The sequence below is a fragment of the Asparagus officinalis genome, chromosome 4 (assembly GCF_001876935.1).
Source record: "Asparagus officinalis chromosome 4, Aspof.V1, whole genome shotgun sequence".
Taxonomy (NCBI): domain Eukaryota; kingdom Viridiplantae; phylum Streptophyta; class Magnoliopsida; order Asparagales; family Asparagaceae; genus Asparagus; species Asparagus officinalis.
The window spans coordinates 9842121-9863062 of record NC_033797.1 but is presented as its reverse complement, the minus strand read 5'-3'; the positions used below and the strand labels follow the sequence as shown (position 1 = coordinate 9863062).

General features: G+C 38.8%; 2 protein-coding genes across 9 annotated transcripts in view; both read right to left on the bottom strand.

Moving 5' to 3' along the window:
• Positions 1–9448, bottom strand: part of LOC109836572 (WAT1-related protein At5g64700-like) — a 28769-nt gene extending 19321 nt beyond the window's left edge. For 3 of the 7 annotated variants that reach the window (XM_020404515.1, XM_020404517.1, XM_020404513.1), the window contains exons 1-2: positions 9121–9438; positions 8926–9039 (exon numbers count right to left, since the gene is read on the bottom strand). The gene's annotated coding sequence lies outside the window, so the exon portion shown is untranslated. Of the gene's footprint in view, positions 1–2897; positions 3152–8925; positions 9040–9120 lie in introns of all 7 variants that reach the window. The other 4 variants (XM_020404519.1, XM_020404518.1, XM_020404516.1 and 1 more) reach the window with 3 other exon arrangements.
• LOC109836571 (WAT1-related protein At5g64700-like) lies at positions 10858–13453 on the bottom strand. 2 transcript variants are annotated; one of them, XM_020404511.1, is made up of 7 exons: positions 13223–13451; positions 13080–13142; positions 12876–12992; positions 12531–12780; positions 12278–12436; positions 11321–11472; positions 10858–11041 (listed from the first exon to the last, which is right to left on the bottom strand). In XM_020404511.1, exons 1-7 carry the CDS (start codon positions 13393–13395, stop codon positions 10885–10887), a joined length of 1071 nt encoding a protein of 356 aa, XP_020260100.1. In that variant the 5' UTR covers positions 13396–13451; the 3' UTR covers positions 10858–10884. The 2 variants fall into 2 exon arrangements, with proteins under 2 accessions (XP_020260100.1, XP_020260101.1); XM_020404512.1 differs by having other exon boundaries at positions 10900–11041; positions 11321–11462; positions 13223–13453.

Here is a 20942-nt window from a genome sequence, read left to right as displayed (position 1 = left end):
AGAGAGAAAAATATAGAGAAACCGAAAATCCTTTTTTTGTTTAGGTGTGTATGGAGAGCATTCTTAGGTGGATTTTTTTCGAAATCGGGGTTAGCAACAGTAAAATTTTCCTCCAAAAGATCCTGGCTGGCGCTATTTTTTCACTTTTCATTCTAGTTTGGGCGAGTCAAACAGCTAATAGAGAGAAAAATATAGAGAAACCGAAAATCCTTTTTTTGTTTAGGTGTGTATGGAGAGCATTCTTAGGTGGATTTTTTTCGAAATCGGGGTTAGCAACAGTAAAATTTTCCTCCAAAAGATCCTGGCTGGCGCTATTTTTTCACTTTTCATTCTAGTTTGGGCGAGTCAAACAGCTAATTGTGAGGGAAAATAACAATTTTCTCGTGTTAATTTTCTGATGAGCCATTTTCTGCATTATTTGAACCAACCAAACATACCCTTAAGAGAAAAAGTAATTATTTTTTTACAAATAAACCTCCTGAGGGTAAAAGAGTCCAAATTTTTCGCTCAGGGGGCTATCAACTAACCCTAAATTAAGATTAGAGAATGAACAGTAATTGATACCAATAACACAAGCTATGAAGACCAACAAAATGCAGCCAACACCATGAGAAAAGTTCAAGAATCTATTTTTTGTTTAGACTAGAATTAGAATCATTCTGGCTACTTCTATGGAGAATTGGATTATGATGGATGAATTAATTCAAATGAGGGCATTTTTAAAATCCAGTAACCATAGCTTTTATAAAACAAATTACTACTCCAAATGTCATGACAATTCCTGCGCGAGTCTTAAATCTGATAACTTCATCCCTGTAACATTCATCAAACTGATAAATTATTTCTCTTTCAATTTTATATTTGAAAAGCTATTGGTTTATGTAATCTAAATTACCGAAATAAAAGTGCTAGAAGAAAAGTGAAAACATGAATGAGATTTGATGTTGCTAAAGTCAATATTGTCGGGATAAGTTTGATGGCAATATTGCTCATGTTTAAGTTGATCGTATACCTAAATTAAAATGAAATCATTACAAAAAAGAAAAACCCCAATAAAAAGGGTAAATTTCACAAAACCGCCAAAAATTTTGAACCATGTTGAGATTGCCCCGAAAAGTTTGGAAGTGTCCGTTAACCCCATAATTTTTTTGCATTCCTCTGAATGTATTGTCAGATAACCCCCAACATAAAGACATTAGGGTTTTAAATGAAATTTCCAAATTTTTTGGGTTATCTCAAAATGAGTCAAAACTTCTCGCGGGCTCATGAAATTTACCCAAAGAAAAATAAAAATATTATGTACCCGAATAGTGCAACTATGAAAATCTTGAACATCAATTTGAATGACAATGGAGGGGCAGTTTTCCTAAGCATTACAGGTGAAAATGAACCAAATAATTAATAAACAGTTCAATTATTATTCGTCCAAATATTCGGTCATCTTTGATTCGACAGTTCATTTAATAGCAAACGAATAATTTTTAGTATTCGGTTCATAATTAAATAGAATTTGACGAAAGGTATATTCGATTCGATTGATTATCAGTTATTCGTTTATATTTGAAATTTTAGATTTATAAATAAACTTTTGTAGGCGTCTAAAAATGCTTATAGATATCCAAATACAGCTCAATACAAAGAGAAGACAATGAATGTCATTATCTAAGTCAGAAGAAATCATCCAAAGCCATAAAAAGCAAAGGAACAGGTGAAACAACACAGAAGAACAATATGAACACTCGCGACAAAGTACACCGACTTATATGGGCGCGGCAGTCATCACTGACGCGCGTAGGCGCGACAGTGAATACTGACGCGCGTATGCACGACGGTTAATTGTGGCGCGCGTAGGCGCGACAGTTGAGTGTGGCGCGCGTGTTCACGTGGTATCTTTGTGTGATTTGCTGACGGTTTTGAGCATCTTAGTAGGGTCCACGTGGTTCTATAACTGAGAGAGAACATGTAGTGACGTGAAGGAGTAGTTATACCCTGAAAATACGCTCACTACTTGCAGAAAACGTGCACTAATGCAACTGTGAACAGTTACAAACGTGGGTGGAGCGGCCCCCATAGCCGCGCCAGCATACACTGACGAGCTAAAGGCCGCGTCAGTGATGGCTGCCGTGCCCAAAGAGGAGTTGGTTGGCCAGTTATCTTGCTTCCGTTTTCACTGTTACGCACCCTTATCCCTATAAATATCTCCCTACACACGAATCCAAGGATAGAGAGCAGATTAGAGCAGATAAGCTTGGGCATTTGGTGAATTTGAGCAAAAGAGTCTTGATTCCTCAAAATACTTTCAAGAAGCTTTCGTTGATCCCTAGAGATTTAAGCTTTGACTTAATCTTTGGAAGAATGAGCATCTTACATCGATAAGATATTCGCTTCAAATTCTTACTTCAATAAACGAAGAAAAAATCCCCAAAACCTTCACAATCCAATCATGATCTTGTGAATCGGTGGTCTACGAGCCAACGCACTCCCGGCACAGGTAAAATTCCCACAAAACAGAAGTCGATAAACGATTTTTGTGTTATTTTCTAGAAAGTTGTAATTTTCTTTTGTTGTGTAAGAGAAGTCTTATAAAAAGGCTATTTCTTTTGAATTTGTTGTAATCGACTAAAGATATAATGAATTCCACAATGAAATCAACTTTCGACGAAAACAACTTTATTGCAAACACGACTTAGTGTTTATCTCTTTTACACATTCAATCCATTGTAAATAAGTTAATAGGCTATGCTTAATGTAAATAAGTTCATAGTTAGAGTGCACATACATAAATTAATACTATGGGCCCATATTAATAGCTTTAAACATCTAGGCCATATAAACAAGTTAATAGTGTTAGCCCATTCCCTAAAAAAAAGGTACTGGCCCATGTGAATATTACTTACATGTAAATATTACTTAATAGTCTAGGCCCTTGCAAATATCCACTTCACAACTAGGGTTTTCATCTCTGATGTGATGTGTCTCTTCCCAAATTTTGCAAATGGCCACCTCTTGCAACTTTGTCTGCTCCCTTAGTCTCCCTTCGGATGAGGCGCTGATCAGAAGCTGCCGTGTGATGAGGATCTCTTCTCTCTTCCAATGTTCTCTCAGAAATGTTGTTGAGAAGGTAAGGTATTCGAATGTCCCGAATAGTTAACTAACATCAATATACACAAACGAACCAAATTGGAAGTCTGATTTAGTATTCGAGCCGAATTCGATTATCTCTATATGAACCGAATTCGAATTTGAACAGTGTGATGTTCGATTCAATTTGATTCGTTTCCACCCCTACTGAGCATCACAGAGGTTTTATCAACACTAAGAAGATAAAGAATGAATCAATTTTTAAAATGCATGAAAAAAATGAACTAATTACCTTGTGAATATTATAGCTAGAGGCAATAAGTGGATGGTAGCAACTGCTTATCTATAGAACTTGAAGATGAATATGTTCATGCAGCCATTGAATACAACATTTGAGATTATGGGCATGGCTGCAAATATAATTTGAACTATAATCATGGCCATATATGGCTTTTTCTCTCCCGTTGTTTAGGCAAATTGATCGATAGAGTTCTGAGACAAGGAGATGATTGTTGAGCTTTAACTAATATATATGTCTGCAAAGGGAAAAGTCCTATAAAAGACTCCCTATAAGAAAATCGAATAAGGATGAAAGGGAATTGTGACATGTTGTGCGCGGCGGAAATTTCGACAGAATTTCTGATGCACAATAAGAAAGAAAGATCGCAATAAAATCTCTGTTTCACAAAGAAAACAAGAATCTGAAGCGAATATCTCAACAAAGTGAGATATCAGTTCTTCCTCTCATCAGTACTAGAACTGACCTGTCGAGGGAACCTAATAAACTATTATAATATCATGGCACGAACAATCAATTTTAACGTGGTTCGACAAATTGCTTACGTCCACGGGGCAAGGAGGAGGATCTACTATTAGAGAGAAAAAGAATACAAATAAGATTTACAATCACACAGCTCTCACAATTAAACCCTAAAATAGGCTCCTTGCTTTTTCTTCTTAAAGAGGTTAGCCTCCAAATACTTTTTCTCTCTACGGTACACCTGCACACAGCCTAAGACTTGCACAGCCGCCTTTTTCCCTTTGCACGAAGCCTCTGTCTTCTGTGCCTGCGCCCTCACTTTTTCACCTTAATTCCACGAAACCCTAGGAACGAGTATTTATAGGAGAGGTGAATTTCGTGGGTCGTACCCGCATGCTGCTGAACTCGTGGCTTTCACGCCTTCGTGACCCCCATGTTCAAATCTACTCACGCGGTGTTGTGGCCCCCATGCAACCTGCTATCTCTTCTCTTCACGCGTCCGAATTGAGAACAACTTCACGTGGTAGCCCCCACGTTCACCTGCTATCTCTTCACGCGCCGCCTTAGCTTCACATCTCCTCACACATTCACAATTCTTCACATCGGTGAAGTTTTCCCAAAACTGAGCCAACACCAACCAAACCAAATATCTCACTTGTTGCGTCTAGTACGAAGTGAAACAATTCACGATAACAGACTCAATCCACAACAAGTCGAGACCCAAACAAGAATGCGAACACTCTCCAAATGTCGGTATCAACTCACCAAATCGGCTGCATCATAAAGACCGCCTACGTATCCTCTTGCCCAATGAATCAAGCCTCACGTAGTTCATCAAATGGCCTCCAAAAGACTTCAATCAAATAGAAACGTTTGTAACTATTCACCAACATCACCAACGGATCTGCAACTGATAGCTCTCCCAAAGGTCCCAAACTGAAACATATCAAACACCTTCATCTGAGGTGAACCAATGACCGTATCCAAATTATATCCACTAGTTGCACTCAAATCCAACACCAACTCATCATCTGCATCCAAAACCAATTGATCCCCAAGCTGTGTCACCTCAGCTGGAACCTAACAATACAGAATGATCTGGAGTATGTGGAGTAATCTTCACCCAATATGAAGTAGCATCACTCTCCACCCGCTGCGATACATCTAAGGTCTGTCCAAAACTCTCCACCTGCTGAGAGTCAAATAGCTCCCTCATCGAAGCCTCAATCGAAGTGACACTACCAGACCAAACACCCAATTGAGTTTTACCTCCTATCACAGCGGTTGACAACTCTTTAATAGGATGACCTAAATATGTCGAAACCTCAGTGCAGAAACTCTTCTGCAGACCATTGATTGACAACAAACACTGATCCTCCTCTAGCAAGGTACGATTCTCCAATTTTACCATCCTATCTAGTTACCCCAAGATTTTCTTTCCAACGAAGTGTCTCGAAATATTGTGAGCTCGGCTTCAATACAGAAACAAGTCCATCTTGTACCTCCCACCAAAACCAGAATGAAGTACCTTCATCTTTCTGTCTATCACACATTTCTTCAATCTGTTGGATACTACTAGGACTTTCTCCAAAGGGAATTTGGTTGCAATCCAAACACGCCTAGAACAGCCACCAACAAAGGAAACCAAATATCTATTACCTCCCAATGATTCTCCCTTAGAAGGCCCCCAAACATCCACGTGAACACCTCCAGAATGACCATTAGCACGGTGAATAGAGGTGCCAAACTTAACCTCGATCTTCTTGCTCACATCAACATGTTCACTGGACTTCAAACTGTAGGTCTTCGCACCCTCTTTCAATCTATGCAAGGAATCAATACCGGAATGGTCAAGCCCCAAATACCGCAGTCTAGTCGAATCAATAGAAGTCGTCACTTCTCCACCTACCACTATAACTCCGGTCAAGTAATACAGGTTATTCCTCCTGACGCCCTTCATCACAATTAAGAGTCTTCCACAATCTTGAGAACCATGTCCTCAATTCGAACATTCAGATCCTCTCCAACTAAAGCTCCAATCGAGATCAAATTCTTCCTCAAGGAAGGAACATATCTCACATCATATAACTTCCTAACAGTTTCGTCAAATATCTTGATGCGAATTCTTAATATCCCAAGGATCTGGCATGCATGGTTATCAGTTATGTACACCACACCACTATCCAGCTTCTTAAAACTGGAGAACTGTTTCCTTCTAGGGCATACATGATAGGTCGTACCACTATCCAACAATCCATTCAGATTCCTCTGAATAGCTATCTGTAGGACTGATAGAAAGCGAATAAATAGAAGAGTCAGAAATATTATCATTCGATATAATGATGTTTGCTTCTGATAATGGTTGCTTTTATTTTCCCTTCTGCTTATTCTTCATCTATTTGTCGAGCTTTGAACAGTCTTTCTTCTAAAGATCAGTCTCCTTGCACCAAACACACTGATCTTTTCTAATTATAGGATGTCCTATTCTAGACTGTGACTTCCAATTCTTTCGGTTTGGACCCTTCCCTCTTGCGGCCAACGCCTCTGCTACCGGCTCAACTGAAACCTCCTTATCCTTCTTTTGAAGCTGATAATTCACTATACGAAAGAGATGTCTTTCCATTAATCAGAGTAAGAACGGAGGTCTCATATTCCTCGTCGGACAAAAAACTCAACAATAGCAATGCATTATCCTCATCTTCAATCATGACATCCACATTCGCCAAATCCGTAAAAAGTTTTGTGTAAGTGTTCATATGATCACTAATTGAGGTTCCCTTCTTCAATTGGAAACGATAAAGTCTCATCTTTAAATACAAGCGGTTCTCAACACTCTGTCAGATACTTGCTTTCGAGAATCTTCTAAATCTTCTTCGCAGAAGTCTCATTCATCACATCATATTTTAGATCTTGAGTCAAACAAGACCTAATCACACCACGCCATTCGATTCATCTTCTTCCAAACATTCTCTTCAATATCATCTGGCTTGCCATCTAACTCTAAGGTATCCTCTAAATTCTGCGCGTTCAGCGCATCCAAAACCTCGCATCTTCATAATCCAAAATTGTTTGTACCATTAAACTTCTCCACATCTATCTTCATAGAGTGGATATTCAAACTCTGAATGGTCTTCGCATCAGAAGCACCAACCTCGACACCCGAAGTACATTCTTTCCCCGACATCTTACTCAACACACCAACGAACGAAGAATAGATCCAAAATTAAAAAAAATTGTGTTTACCAAAAGATCACACTTTTATCACCAAATAAAGCCCTAGACGAGCTTTCAAATCGATCTACTCCTCTAACCAAAACAGAAAACCCTAGATCTGAATCTAGGCTCTGATACCACTTGTGCGCAGCGAAAATTTCGATAGAATTTCTAGTGCACAATAAGAGAGAAATGTCGTAATAAAATCCTTGTTTCACAAAAGAAATAAGAATCTGAAGAGAATATCTCAATAAAGTGAGATATCAGATCTTCCTCTCATCAGTTCTAGGACTGACCTGTCGAGGGAACCTAATAAACTATTACAATGTCACGGCATGAACAATCAATGTTAACGTGGCTCGGTAAATTGTCTACGTTCACGGGGCAAAGAGGGGGAGATCTACTATTAGAGAGAAAAAGAATACAAATAGGATTTACAATCACACAGCTCTCACAATTAAACCCTAAAATAGGCTCATTGTTTTTTCTTCTCAAAAAGGTCAGCATCCAAATACTTTTTCTCTCTGCGGTACACTTGCACACAGCCTAAGACTTGCACAACCGCCTTTTTCCCTTTGCACGAAACCTCTGTCTTCTGTGCCTGCGCCCTCACTTTTTCACCTTAATTCCACGAAACCCTAGGAACGAGTATTTACCTCTGTCTTCTGTGCCTGCGCCCTCACTTTTTCACCTTAATTCCACGAAACCCTAGGAACGAGTATTTATAGGAGAGGTGAATTTCGTGGGCCTCACTTTTTCACCTTAATTCCACGAAACCCTAGGAACGAGTATTTATAGGAGAGGTGAATTTCGTGGGCCGTACCCGCATACTACTGAACTCATGGCTTTCACACCTTCGTAGCCCCCACGTTCAAATCTCCTCACGCGGTGTTGTGGCCTCCACGCAACCTGCTATCTCTTCTCTTCACGCGTTCGAATTGAGAACAACTTCACGTGGTGGCCCCCACGTTCACCTGCTATCTCTTCACGCGCTGCCTAGCTTCACATCTCCTTTCACATCTCCTCACGCATTCACATGACAGATGTGTTGATAGCAATTTCAGACCAGTGCAGATATTATATAATATCAGTCTACTCAGAGTATTGTAGCAATGCATTCACCAATAACTTATTAGCGCAGTAAGACTACAACATCAATACAATCACCAACTTTAAAATTCGTGATCGGGCACTTGTTATGATGTCCATCCTCCCTATATGATTTCCTCTATGGGGCTCTCTGTGGAAGGGTTTTTTTTCCATAGTCTAGTCTACAATAAAACATGTACATTATAAGGAGAAAGCATCATGTGGACTGCATCCGCTAGATGCATGATAATCGAGCAAACGAGAGCCGTTCGATCAGTGCAAAAGAAGAGCATACAGCTCTAAAAAGAAAAACTCAATAAGAAGAGCATACAGCTCTAAAAAGAAAAACTCAATAAGCATTGGCCCAGTCTACCAAAATCAGGCTCCAGTGTTCTATTGTCCAGTTCGTTTTTCCTATCTTAGAAAAGACATATCCAGTATGAGAAAAAAATTTCATGACCATATGACAGTTCTGCAGATAATTCTCATACCCCCTCTATAGAAATGAAATATCAAATTTTCTTTCTTCTGCTTCTCATGTGAAACCTCTCTACTATCTTAAAATTGTTTGTATAAAGTTCAAATGCTAATTTTAATATGCCATGCAGTTTACTTTCTACACAAAGTAAACTTAGACTTATCTAGCAATGAACATAAATTTGTTTCATATTAAAACGTCCAAGTTATCTTAAATATTTAAATTAGTGGTCACGTGATAACTAAACTCGAACATAAGAACAACAGGAGAAAATGTTGAAATGAAAAGCTCAAACAAAACTTACTCTCACGAGCAACATTTTGCGACCGGTAAACATTAAACAATGCAGGCGATTTATGGGGAAAAAAATCCGGGAAAAATTCCCTCCATAATCCTCAGTAACCATTTCCTCAAACACCTACACATTCCCAAACTCAAATCAACAACTACAAAAATAAAATAAAAAAGTAAACAAAGATCAAATCTTTGAGACACCTACTTGATATGAGAATGATATTTAGGCACCATCATTTCTTGCCGCTTCTTCAAGAGGAAGAGAGCGATGGGGTTCTAGGGTTAGGGTTTTGAATTGGCCAGGAAAGTTTTGGGTTTTTTTTCCCAATGTTAGTCCCTTAAATCTTAAGGGGGGCTAGGGTTTGGGGAGCACTGTAGCTGCTGCTGGTTTGATGCGGTGGATGAGAGGGAGAGGATTTCGTTTCGTTTCGTTTCGTTTCGTTTCGTTGGAGGAGAGATCGGTGTTCCTGAATTTGATTTTTGGGTAAACGATGCTTGTTTTACCAATATTGCACATAAATATCTTCAGATGAAATGACTTCAATCCCAATAATAACTGGATTTTATAGGAGTTGCACTTTAATATCTTTAATTACTTAAAAGGGCTTTGCCACAATGACCCTAAATATGAGATCAACAGAGGGACAAGTGATGATGATCAGTTCATTATGTAATAAGAGGGAGACACTTCGCATGTCCCCTGTTGATGTTGCGTCATTGGGGAATTTTTCATTACTTAAATGTCATAATTTTTTTTAAAAATTCTCATATGACGATCACACCTCAATTTCAGAATATCTTAACACTTGCTAGTAAACTTTATCAAAATCGTCTGTGCAAACTACGTGTCAAGGCTCCTAGTTTGCATTACGAAATGAATGTCGATTACGCTTTATGTTCAAAGAAATTAATAAAAAAGTTTTTAAGGCCATATATAAAACAATATTTTTTTAGAAACATATTTAACATTACTTTGTAACCAAAGGGTCTGTTTGGATTTGCTCTTAATAAAAGGAAGTTAAGTAAATATAGGATGAGTTAAGGGAAGTTAGGGTAATATGCAAAACTTGTTGGGGAATTTAGTAAGGAAAACCAATAAGAACTTAGTTCACCCTATTTGAAAAGTTTAGTAAAATAAAAGGAAGGTAATAGAATATATATAAATTTACATAAATAATCTTACATGTTATTTCACCCGTTCGGATCTTATTTTGATAATAGGATGAAATTGTCTTTATGTAATATTTTTTTTCCAGGGTTCTCTTCCCCTCCATTACACATAAATTGGGGGGCAACAAAATCTCAAGCTTTTCCCTCTTCGTTATTTCAACTTTCCTTCCATTATTTGGCTCAAATGAATTCTCAAACATCATTAATGTGTCATGTACCTTCCTTTACCTCACATTAACCCCAATCCAAATAAGCCTTAAAGGGTTTTTGCATCTGTTAATCTAGTAAGACAAGTTAAACTTAAACAATAAACTCAAAACAAAAAATCATCTTCAAATTGTTACCTTACAAATGCTAGATTGGTTACCACAATACATAAAGAAAAATGCCTCAGGGACCCCAAATATAGGGGACCCTAAGTGAGACAGGTGAGGTGTCGCCTCTCTGTCCCGTGATGCACTGTTCACCCTAAAATAGGGGACCATGAGTGGGACAGGTGAGGTGTCGTCTCCTTGTCCCGTGATGCACATGAACTAGTGCATCACGGGACAGGAGGTGACATACCACTCAGCCTGTCTCACTTAGAAGGTCCTCTAATTTTTTGGGGTCGCTTAGTAGGCAGCACTCAATACATAAATACTTAAAAGAAACTAAGAAAAGAAGCACATCTTAATAAAGAGGAAACGTAGAAAATCAGAGAGAACACCATTCAAAAAATCATCCGAACATATGTAATGACCCCACGCCGCCCCCCCCCCCGCCCCGGCAATTCATTCATTGGCATAGTTCACTATGGACTCTAAACTTTTGAGATGGTATCCCTTGCTCCCTCCACATGCGAGCTTCTCCTCTCTTTTGCATCCTCAACATTTGAATTAATTACGTTCTTCCTTTCTCTGCTCTTTCCCCACAGAACACAATAAAGGCCCACAACCAAAAAGGCTCCACCTATGACACTGCATATATGTGCAATACCACAAACCAAACCAAAACACCAAGTCAACAAGCATACTTACCACCACAAAAGAAATTATTCAAAAGAAAGAGCGCTGCTACAAGGACCTAAAATATGAGACCAAGAGAGAGGACAGGTGGGGTGTCTCCTCCCCATTGCATAATGAGCTGGATGACCAGCTCATTATGCAATGGGGAGGGGACACCCTTCATGTCCCCTCTCTTGATCTCATATTTTGGGTCATTGAGACATTTTTTCAAAAGAAATGATCTATGATTACCTTCCAAGATTTATAACCTCTCCTAAGAGCAATGAGGAAGCTACAATGGCGACAACAAGAGCCAAGGGAGAGAACATTCCCACAAAAACAGGGCCCTTTTTGTGAATACACCAAGTTTGCAAGTATAACACAAGTCCTGCCACTAACACACCCTGCAAATGTTAATTTTGAGCTCGTGTTCATCGGTGAAATGATGAGAATTATATTTATTATCTACAAAAAATTATCTTCGCAGTAAACTCCCTTGCATGTGCGTGTGCAGAAAAATTCTTGAACGGAAATAATTAATTTGTTGTGTGCTTCAACTCATATATGCCTTATCCTACCGCAAGAAGTCCTTCATCCTTGTTAATTTCAGCTCATGTTCATCGATGAAAGTAAAAGGAGTATTATCTATAAAAACTATCTTCATAACAAATCCCATAATGCAAAAACAAAATAAAATAACTTGATTGCCATTATGCTTTAACCAAAAGTTCTTAGGTAGTAGTATTTATGAAAATTATGCACATAAAACATGATAAACAAACTTGAAGCTAAATGCATAGTAGTGTGAACGAATTCATCTGTGTTCCGATTGTAAGAAGTCCATCGTCCATATGTAACTTTAACTCATCTTCATCAATGAAAGTATTAGTATCTACAAAAGAATTAATTCTTAAGAAAATCTTGGGTACCACAGCGTGTTAACCTACAAAAACTATTTTCATTATATATGAACTCTAGATATGTGCATATGCACACCAAAAAAAAATCTCTTACAAAAAGAATTCTTAAGAAAAATCTTGAGTACCACTGTGTTAACCTACAAAAACTATCTTCATTATGAAATCTAGACATGCGCACACGCACAAAAGAAAAAGAAAAAAAAATCTCTCTTAGTCTAACTTTTAAAAACCAATGCTTTTGGTAAATGAAACGAAAAATATAATCGCTTGGGGACAAGAATTCGTTTACATTATATGCTATCGCAAGAAGTCCATCATCCCAGTGCAGCTTCCATTTGTTCATATTCCTCTCAACCGCCATGGCAACAACAAAGCTCTGAAGTGAACTGAAGAGGCTCACAAGAGCAGAGGACCAAATCCATGATGGATATTCCTTCAACAATACCCCCTATAATTTAAAAAATAAAAATAATAATTAAGTAAAATCATTCAGTAACTTATTAATACATTAAATCTAAATGAACAATATTGGGCATATATACCTGTAACACAATCCACAAAGCCCAACAAAATGCAACTAAAATCATAAGAAAAGTCCCGATCATCCAAGTTCTGTTTATACTAGTATTCGAATGATCCTCACAACTTCCATGAAGAACTGAGTGATGATCGGTGAATGGATTTAAACGAGGGCCTTTATAAACTGCAATAATCAAAGCTCCTGTAAAGCAAATTAGCACGCCAATTGCCTTGGCGATTCCTGGGCGCCTCTTCAATCTAATCACTTCCTCCCTATAAAATAATTCAAAATTAAAAGCATTAATATAGAATATTCCATTATTAATATGTTAAAAAAAAATGATTGGTTCTTGTGTAGTCTAAATTACCGAAATAGAACCGCGAGAATAAAAGTGAAAACGGGTATGAGATTCATTGATGCTGAGGCCACTGTTGCAGAGGTGAGATTGATGGCGATACTGTGAATATTTAAGTTGATCGTGTACCTGGATTCAAATAATTGTCATAACACGCTTCAAAAAAATAAGGAAAAACTAATAAAAATGGGGAAAAAAAGAAATTTTTTATAGTACCCTAATAGCGCAAGCATGAAAATCTTGAACGTCAATTTGAATGGCAATGGGGGTGCAGTCCTCCTAAGCATAATAAACTCAATAAAGTTTGAAAGATGAAGAGCGAATCATTTGAAAAGTAACGAAATAGGGAAGAAAACTACCTTGCAAATATTATAGCTAGAGGCAACAAGAGAACCGTGGCAACTGCTTGCCTGTAGAATACGAAGACAAAAGTGTTGAGGCCACCGTTGAAGGCAGCTTTGGAGACTATGGGCATGCCGGCAAATATGATTTGAACCGTGATCATGGCGAAATAAGGCTTTTTTTCTCCCATTGTTTTGGCACAGTAGCGGGAAGGAGACGGGCGTTGAGGTCTGATTAATATGTTTTTGAGCATCCCTCCTCGGTTAGAAGGAGAATTCAAAAAAATAAAATAAAGATTATTTTTGAAAAATAATAAGCAAAATCGAATTAATCTTTTATGAAAATATTAGCAAAATCGACATCTTTTTCGTCAAGGTGACTTTAAAGTACACGGGACTAGTACTCCCGTGTAATTAGTGGTCGCTAATTACCGTTAATGTAAAATTAGTCGTCCCGTGTATTTTGTGCTGACATACTTAAGGTTTAATTAATGAGAATTAAATGCATGGGACTACTTGTCCCCTGTACTTTAAAGTTGAATTTTTTACAAAATCGGCTTTTTTTTTAAAAAAAAGTGATCAATTTTGGTAGTAATTCTATATTATATTTTTTTAAAACGGTCCTTTCAAAAAAAAAAAAAAATTCTCCCTCACTTAAACAAAACTATATAAAACGAACACGTTACCTTCCCTTACTAGTGGTGAACAGTCACTCTCGAAAGTTAATGTGACATTGAAACAAAACGAAAGCAGAAACGGAGACAAAGTTCTACAATAATTATGCACCGGTGACGCGCGCGCGTCTACCTTCCAGAGGGCCTCCTAGCCTTTGATGCCTTGTTTTTAGCCAAAACTATAAGAATACAAATAAACACAAAAATAGAAATGATGTTTGGTTAGCTTAGAGTCAGATAAAGTTCCCACTGATGCAAGTGTCGTGCTTAAAAAGTGGTAAAGGACAATGTCCGTAGTTTTCACCATGGTGGACCACTGGACCTACAAGTCAATGCGGAATTACGCCTAGGCCTAGGCGGTACCTAGGCCGCCTAACTAGCGCCTAACGTCTAGGCGGTATTTAGACTGCCCACCTAGATTTTACGAGCGTTTAGGGGAGCATTGTCTGCTTACGTGGATTGCACCCTATAGGACTTCATTGTGATTTTATGTGTCGTCGCCTACACGTCCTCCAAACTTCATTAACCTATAAGTTAACAGTAATTTGAGTTTATTGCCAACTTAAACTTAACAATAACTTATAAGTTAACAGTAATTTGAGTTGAGAATGAGTTTTTCATTGTTGAGATAAACTTAAAATTTGAGTTGAGAAGTATAAACATACAAAGAGCTATTATAATTGGTAAACCAAACAATTTAGTTAACAGGGTTGATATTTTAGTATTTATGCATCTTTGATTGGGTATATATATTTATTTTCAAGTATCACAATTAAAAAAATAAAAAAAAAACGCCCAGAAACCGCTTAGGCGCCTGCCTAGGCGACTAAGCGTTGGTTCTTGTTTGGTGGGAAAATTCGAAGAAGACAACTGAGAACAAAAATGTGTTATTCTTTCTAACTGATTTAGATGAAGAATGATTACAACGTTCTCAATACAATTTCTCTCTAACAAACTTAGAAAAAGAAATTACAATATTCTCAATCGGAATCCCGCTTTACAAAAGAGAGAAGAGTCGACAGAGATCATTCCCTTTGTTTAACCTGGGTTCTTCTTGGTGTCGATGGGAGTTTAGATTCTTGTATCCCGTTGACGATCCGAACACCTCGCTGGAACGTTGTCTTCGCCTCTTGACTCGACGTCTCGGATTAACTTGCAAAGCAAGTTTGAAACTCTTGACGAGTTGATAACTCTGAACGAGTTTAAAACTCTATGAAAGAGTTGATTTGACCAAAATCGGCTTATAAGCCAAGGATGAAGAAAGCTCCTGTTGCCGAAGAATGCTTTGAGCTCTCCAAGGATAAATGCCGATCTCCCTTAAAGATGATCTGCCAAAAGATCTCTTCTTTGCTGCCAAAAAGAGGATGAATTGGAGATCCCAAACTCAGTTGAGTTTCCCCGCTATTTATAGGGGATTAAGGGGTGTAACTGCCCCCTTAAATATCTTCTTAATAAGGATTTAATGGGGTGTAACCGCCCCCCATAAATCTCTCCATGATAGGGTGGTAATCCCCTCAAACCGTGGCGAGAAAACGTTTTCTAGAACCGTTCAACTCATGTTTGAACGAGTCAAACGCAGAATTTGCTTTCTGGGTACGAACTCTGCTGTAGGCGTCTAAAATTGCCTATAGGTATCCACACACAGATTGAGACAGAGAGAAAGCGATGAACGTCATTATTTAAGTCTAAGAGGATTATCCGACGCCGACGAACACATGAAGCGAGACGGCAAACCGAATGGCATGTGCGCTCACCGGTCACCTCCAAGTGGCTCCCCCAGCCAGCTCTAAGTGGCCCGCGTGCTCACCGGCCACCACCAAGTGGCCCGCACGTCCACCGGCCATCAAAATCGGTGAACCAAGTGGCCCGTGTGCTCATCGACCATCACCAAGTGGCCCGCACGCTCATCAGCCACCAAATCAGCGAACCAAGCCTCCCGCACGCTCATCAGCCACCAAAACAGTGTACAAGTCAACGAAATGACGAAATACGCGTAACGACGGAACAAGTCAAAACTTGGAAAACCAATAAAAGCCGCTGGCGGCCGAGTCACATCAAAACGACTCGACCGAACCAGGGGTTCGGCCCGTAGGCAAGGCCGAGCCACCGGATGACGCTTCGGCTAGATTTGATCTAAAGGTGTGATTTTTTGGTTTTCACGGATTCTCTCGGGATTTGTTAGTTCCTGAGCTTCCCAACTGATCTGATACCATGGTTAATCAGTTCTTAACTGAAGATAAAGAGGAATCCTTCGTTCTTATCCAAATACCCGCTTCCGAAGCTTATAAATACGAGCTCGGGTGCCCATTTCTCCGGGGGCGGACATCAAGAGGGCGAAACGCTGCCGAATTGGAGAGTGAAGTCACGAATTTACAGCAATGGTTAGCAGATCTTGGCGATCTCCTGTGCATAAAGAATGGAGTTCGAGAGATCCGAGACACATCCCTTATTCCTCCGGATTTAGGCTTAGTCTTAAATCTCGAGAAGAGCCGTGATCTCGCTTGGTCGAGATCATTGCTGCAGCGATTACTTCCTTCGTGAAGTAAGAGCTTTGATCATCAATCTGTCAACCGGATCTGATCCGCGACGGTCCACGGATATTAACGTTCCCGGCACAGGCAAAGATCCCACACAAGCAGCGGGTAATAAACGTTCACTGTGCTGTTTGACAAGAGTCGCATCTTTTGTATTTTTATTGTATAAGGAGATCTTATAAAAAGATCAACTTTTTATTTAAGTTTGTTGTAAACGATTATAGTTGTAATAGATTCAATCACAATGAAAACAGTGATTTTTGACCCAAACATCTGCATTCTAGACCTGGGACGCAGAGTTGGGCTCTGTATTTGAGCTTGCAAACTCACGAATTCTGCGTTCTGGACCTGGGACGCAGAGTTTGGCTCTGCGTTTGAGTCTGGAACGCAGCCACGAACTCTACGTTTTGTTGTTGGGATACAGAGATGAACTCTACGTTTTGAGTCCACAAACTCTGTGTTTTGTCGTTGGGACGCAGAGATAAACTCTGCGTTTTGACTCTGGAATGCAAAGGCGAGCCTCAGGCGGACTTAGCGAGCTTAAGGCTAAGTCTAATGTTTAGGCAAAGTCCAATCTTGCAGACGGACTTCAAAACATAACTTGCTGCGAAGAACATGTGTAAGGACCGTGAAATTTCGATATTAGTTAAAATAATTTTCTAGTATTTTAAATATTTAATTATTATTTTTGGAAGAGTATTTATATTTTTCTCAAATTTCTAGATTTTTCTATGATTTGAAATCTAAGTTTTATATTTATTTAAATGATTTAAATATTTATAAATTTATTTAGTACAGTAAATATTTCTGGAATTTATCTGTTGTGTTACCGATGCTATTACGTATCATTTTGAATAATACGTGGTATTATTATTATTACATATATTTTTGTATAATGCGTTGTATTATTAATTACGTATTATTTGTATAATTTGTTGTATTATTCCTACTGTTACGTATTACGTGCCGTATTAGTACAACTGGTACGTTTTACTACGTATATAATTATCTCATAATTGTTTGATTTTAAATATAAGTAAATATATTTTATTTATTAATTATTCTCGTTTAATTGTACAATATACGTATTTTTCGACTACTTCGTATCAACTGTTGTATTAGCACAACATGTACGTTTTTAATTGTAGATAATTATTATGTAATTAATTTAATTTTTAAGTACTCAAAAGTAATTATTTTAATTATTTCAATACCTAACCCTAACCCTAATATTATATACATATATATATTTATACCTGTAACCAAAACCCATCATATATATATATATAATATATATATATTATTATATATATATATATATATATATATATCTATATATATTGTATATAATATATATTATTATATTATTTATATATATATATATTATATATATTATATATACTATATATATATATATATATATTATATATTATAATATATATATATATATCATATATATTTTTCTTTTCTTCTCTCCTTCTTTCTTCTCTCCCTCGACAGAAACCGCCGCCACACCGCACACGTCTGCACCCCTCTCCCTATTCGCGGCCCACGAGACGTCCGCCCCGCGCCTCCAAGCCCGCCGCTCCGAACTCCTGTACGGCCTCTCTCTCTCTTCCGACGAAACGCCCCAAACCCCGCGAGGCCCCCTCGCGTCCTAATCTTCCGCCGCGCAGTACCCCCAGCGACGCCCAACCCCGTTTCGACAACTCACGCACGTCCACCAACCACACACGCCCAGTCCCCTCCGCCCTCCGGCTTCCTCTCTCAACCCAGCGCCACCGCCTCCAGCACCAGCACTCCGCGCGCGACCTGAGCTCCGCAGCACCCGCTGCACTCGTCGAACCCACCTCCGGCCCATTCCTCCAGCTCAGTCATGACCCCGCAGCCGTCGGCCGGCCTTCCAGCCAGCCCCCTTCGCCACGCACCTGGATGGTTCACCCGCCGTCGGCCCCTACTACTCAAAGCTGTCGCCGCCTGTTCAAAGCCCGGTCCACGCCTTCCGTCGCCTCCCCGTTGACGTCGCCATTCAGATCTATCGCCCTTCAGCGTCGACGCGTCGCACCGATAGTGTCGATTCGTTCGACAAAAACCCGAGGCAAGATCCCGCTTCCCTTTGACTCGTCAATTCAATTTCTGGATCTGTTGCGAATTATTTGTGCTGTAATATGATTAGTTATAACTTGTATATTACGATTATCTGCGTGGGATTGTTGATGATGACATTAAATTATTTCAAATGATAAATTAATGTTTTTCTAGATTAATTAGAATTATTATTATGAGAAATAATTTTTTAAAGAGTTTATTTTTGAAAAATGGTTTAATTTCAATTATTATAATAATAAATGAGTTGAAAGAATTTATTTTGGAAAATGTGTTAGTTTTGAATAATTATAATGTTAAATAATTTTAAAGGAAATTTTTGGAAAAGAGATTACTTTTAAAGGAATCTATTTTTTGGAAAAGATTATTTTTGGAATTAATAAATTTGTGATCATGACGATTGGAAATTGCGAGTTTTCATGTAAAATTATTTGATAGTTGTAGTTCCATCTTGCACTGTTATTAGTAGTTGTTCATGTTTCCTGTTCATGATTCATGACACTGTTACATAGTATTCATTGCATTTATACCCTGTTATAGTTGAGAATCGTGAGTATGGCTTGACCATAGTGACCCGTTAGTTATGAGTTGTTAACTTGGACTTGGGATGGGAAAGTCTTGGTTCATGTTATCGGATATGTTATTGTTTATTTCCAGGCTCGCACCAATGAATCGTTTTGCACTGGGGTGGGTCTGAGGAGCAGTGATCGGATATGTTATTGTTTATTTCCAGGCTCGCACTAGTGAATCGTTTCGCACTGGGGTGGGTCTGAGGAGCGGTGATATTGTGATTATTGATTATTTCCGGGCACGCACTAGTGAATCGTTTCGCACTGGGGCGGGTCTGAGGTACTAGTGAGATGTGGTTGTTAACCAGATATCCGATAATGTGAACTTTGACTCTGTGTGAGATGTGAACCAGTGACCTGTATAGGATTGCTAGTTGCATGACTCGTTTCTTGGCTAATTATGAGTTCTTCTGAGATATAGGCTAGTTGTGTTTCTTTTCATACATAGATCGGGATTAATATTTAATTATTTACAATTCGAGACATATGGTATATACATGAGGGTTTCCTTGTTTGGATTATTTCGCTCGACGTACTACTTCTCTTGTTGTAGATTTTTAAGTATTAATTCCATCTAGTGTATGATCATGTTACTTGGATGATCAGACTGATCGCTAGCTGCATGATCTCGTTACCTGATCGATTTTGGATGCTTTATGTTATCATGATTTAGTAGTGTTTTCATGTTGATTTGTGGATTTCAGTTGTACGTTCTTTTGTAGTTTCTATTATCGTATCATTTTTCGCATTGGATTTCCGTTCGTTCTATTTTCTTTGTGGGGTCGGGTCTTGTCGTGTGCCATACACGCTGACGTACACCTTGTAGGCGTCAAAAAATGCTAATAGATATCCCAAACATAGAGAAGATCACTCAAAAAATCACGAGAAAGGATTTCATACTGTTTTTGGGAAAAATCAAAACAAGTATGAACTGTCTCGCCAGCGAGACAAACCACCTTTGTAACTGCCCTACACGTGTCCATTAACTGCCAAGAGACGTGGGAAACATCGTGGGCGAAAATCACGTGGATAACTACCAAAATAACGGAGTTTGAAACGTGGGAGAGCAGTTACAGCGAGAAACTGTCATTTTCCGGGACAGTATTTACTGTCTCGCTGGGCGAGCACAGGCGCAAATTTACTGTCTCGCGGGTCGAGACAGCAAACACTGTCTCGCCCAGCGAGACAACAAACACTGTCTCGCCCCAGCGAGACAGCAAACACTGTCTCGCCGTACTGATTTCTATGATTGCTGAGTTTTTGCAGTTACAGACCCTTGAGGCTATAAATACCCCCCTAGGGTCACTTCTGACGAGGATCGAGCATTTGTTAGAGCATTCCAGAGCAGAGAGAGAGCAGAGAGGATCGAGCATTTGTTAGAGCATTCCAGAGCAGAGAGAGCAGAGATTTGAGTTCTTTTCTTGCAACGCCTTGAAATTAAGCTTCGACTTGATTTTAAGAAGAACGACTATCTTACTTCGATAAGATATCGTTTCAATTTCTACTTCGATAACGAAGTTAGAATCATAAGCCCCCTCTTCACGATCTGTGAATCGGCGGTCCACGAACCAAAGCGTTCCCGGCACAGGCAAAGTCCCACGAAAACGAGAATTGATAGACGATTTTCGTGTTTGTTTCTCAAGAGTTGTAATTTTTGTTTTGTTGTGTAGAAAAAGTCTTATAAAAAGATTATTCTTTCGAATTTGTTGTAATCGAACAAAGTTATAATGAATTCCACAGCAGCGACTTTTGAACCAAACAAGCTGGCGACCACAGTGGGAGCCAGCGGTCTCGCTGCCGAGACCGCGGTGTCGCAACCGATCAAGATCATCATCAATAAAGAGATCGAATACGA

Bases quoted from the DNA above. Each gene is read 5' to 3' on its own strand.
- LOC109836571 (XM_020404511.1), bottom strand. From the start codon at position 13,395: ATGGGAGAAAAAAAGCCTTATTTCGCCATGATCACGGTTCAAATCATA. The intron at 12,781-12,875 runs GTAATTTAGACT...ATTATTTTATAG, and splicing joins ATTCTCGCGGTTCTATTTCG to GGAGGAAGTGATTAGATTGA. The intron at 11,042-11,320 runs GTAATCATAGAT...ACATATATGCAG, and splicing joins GAGGTTATAAATCTTGGAAG to TGTCATAGGTGGAGCCTTTT.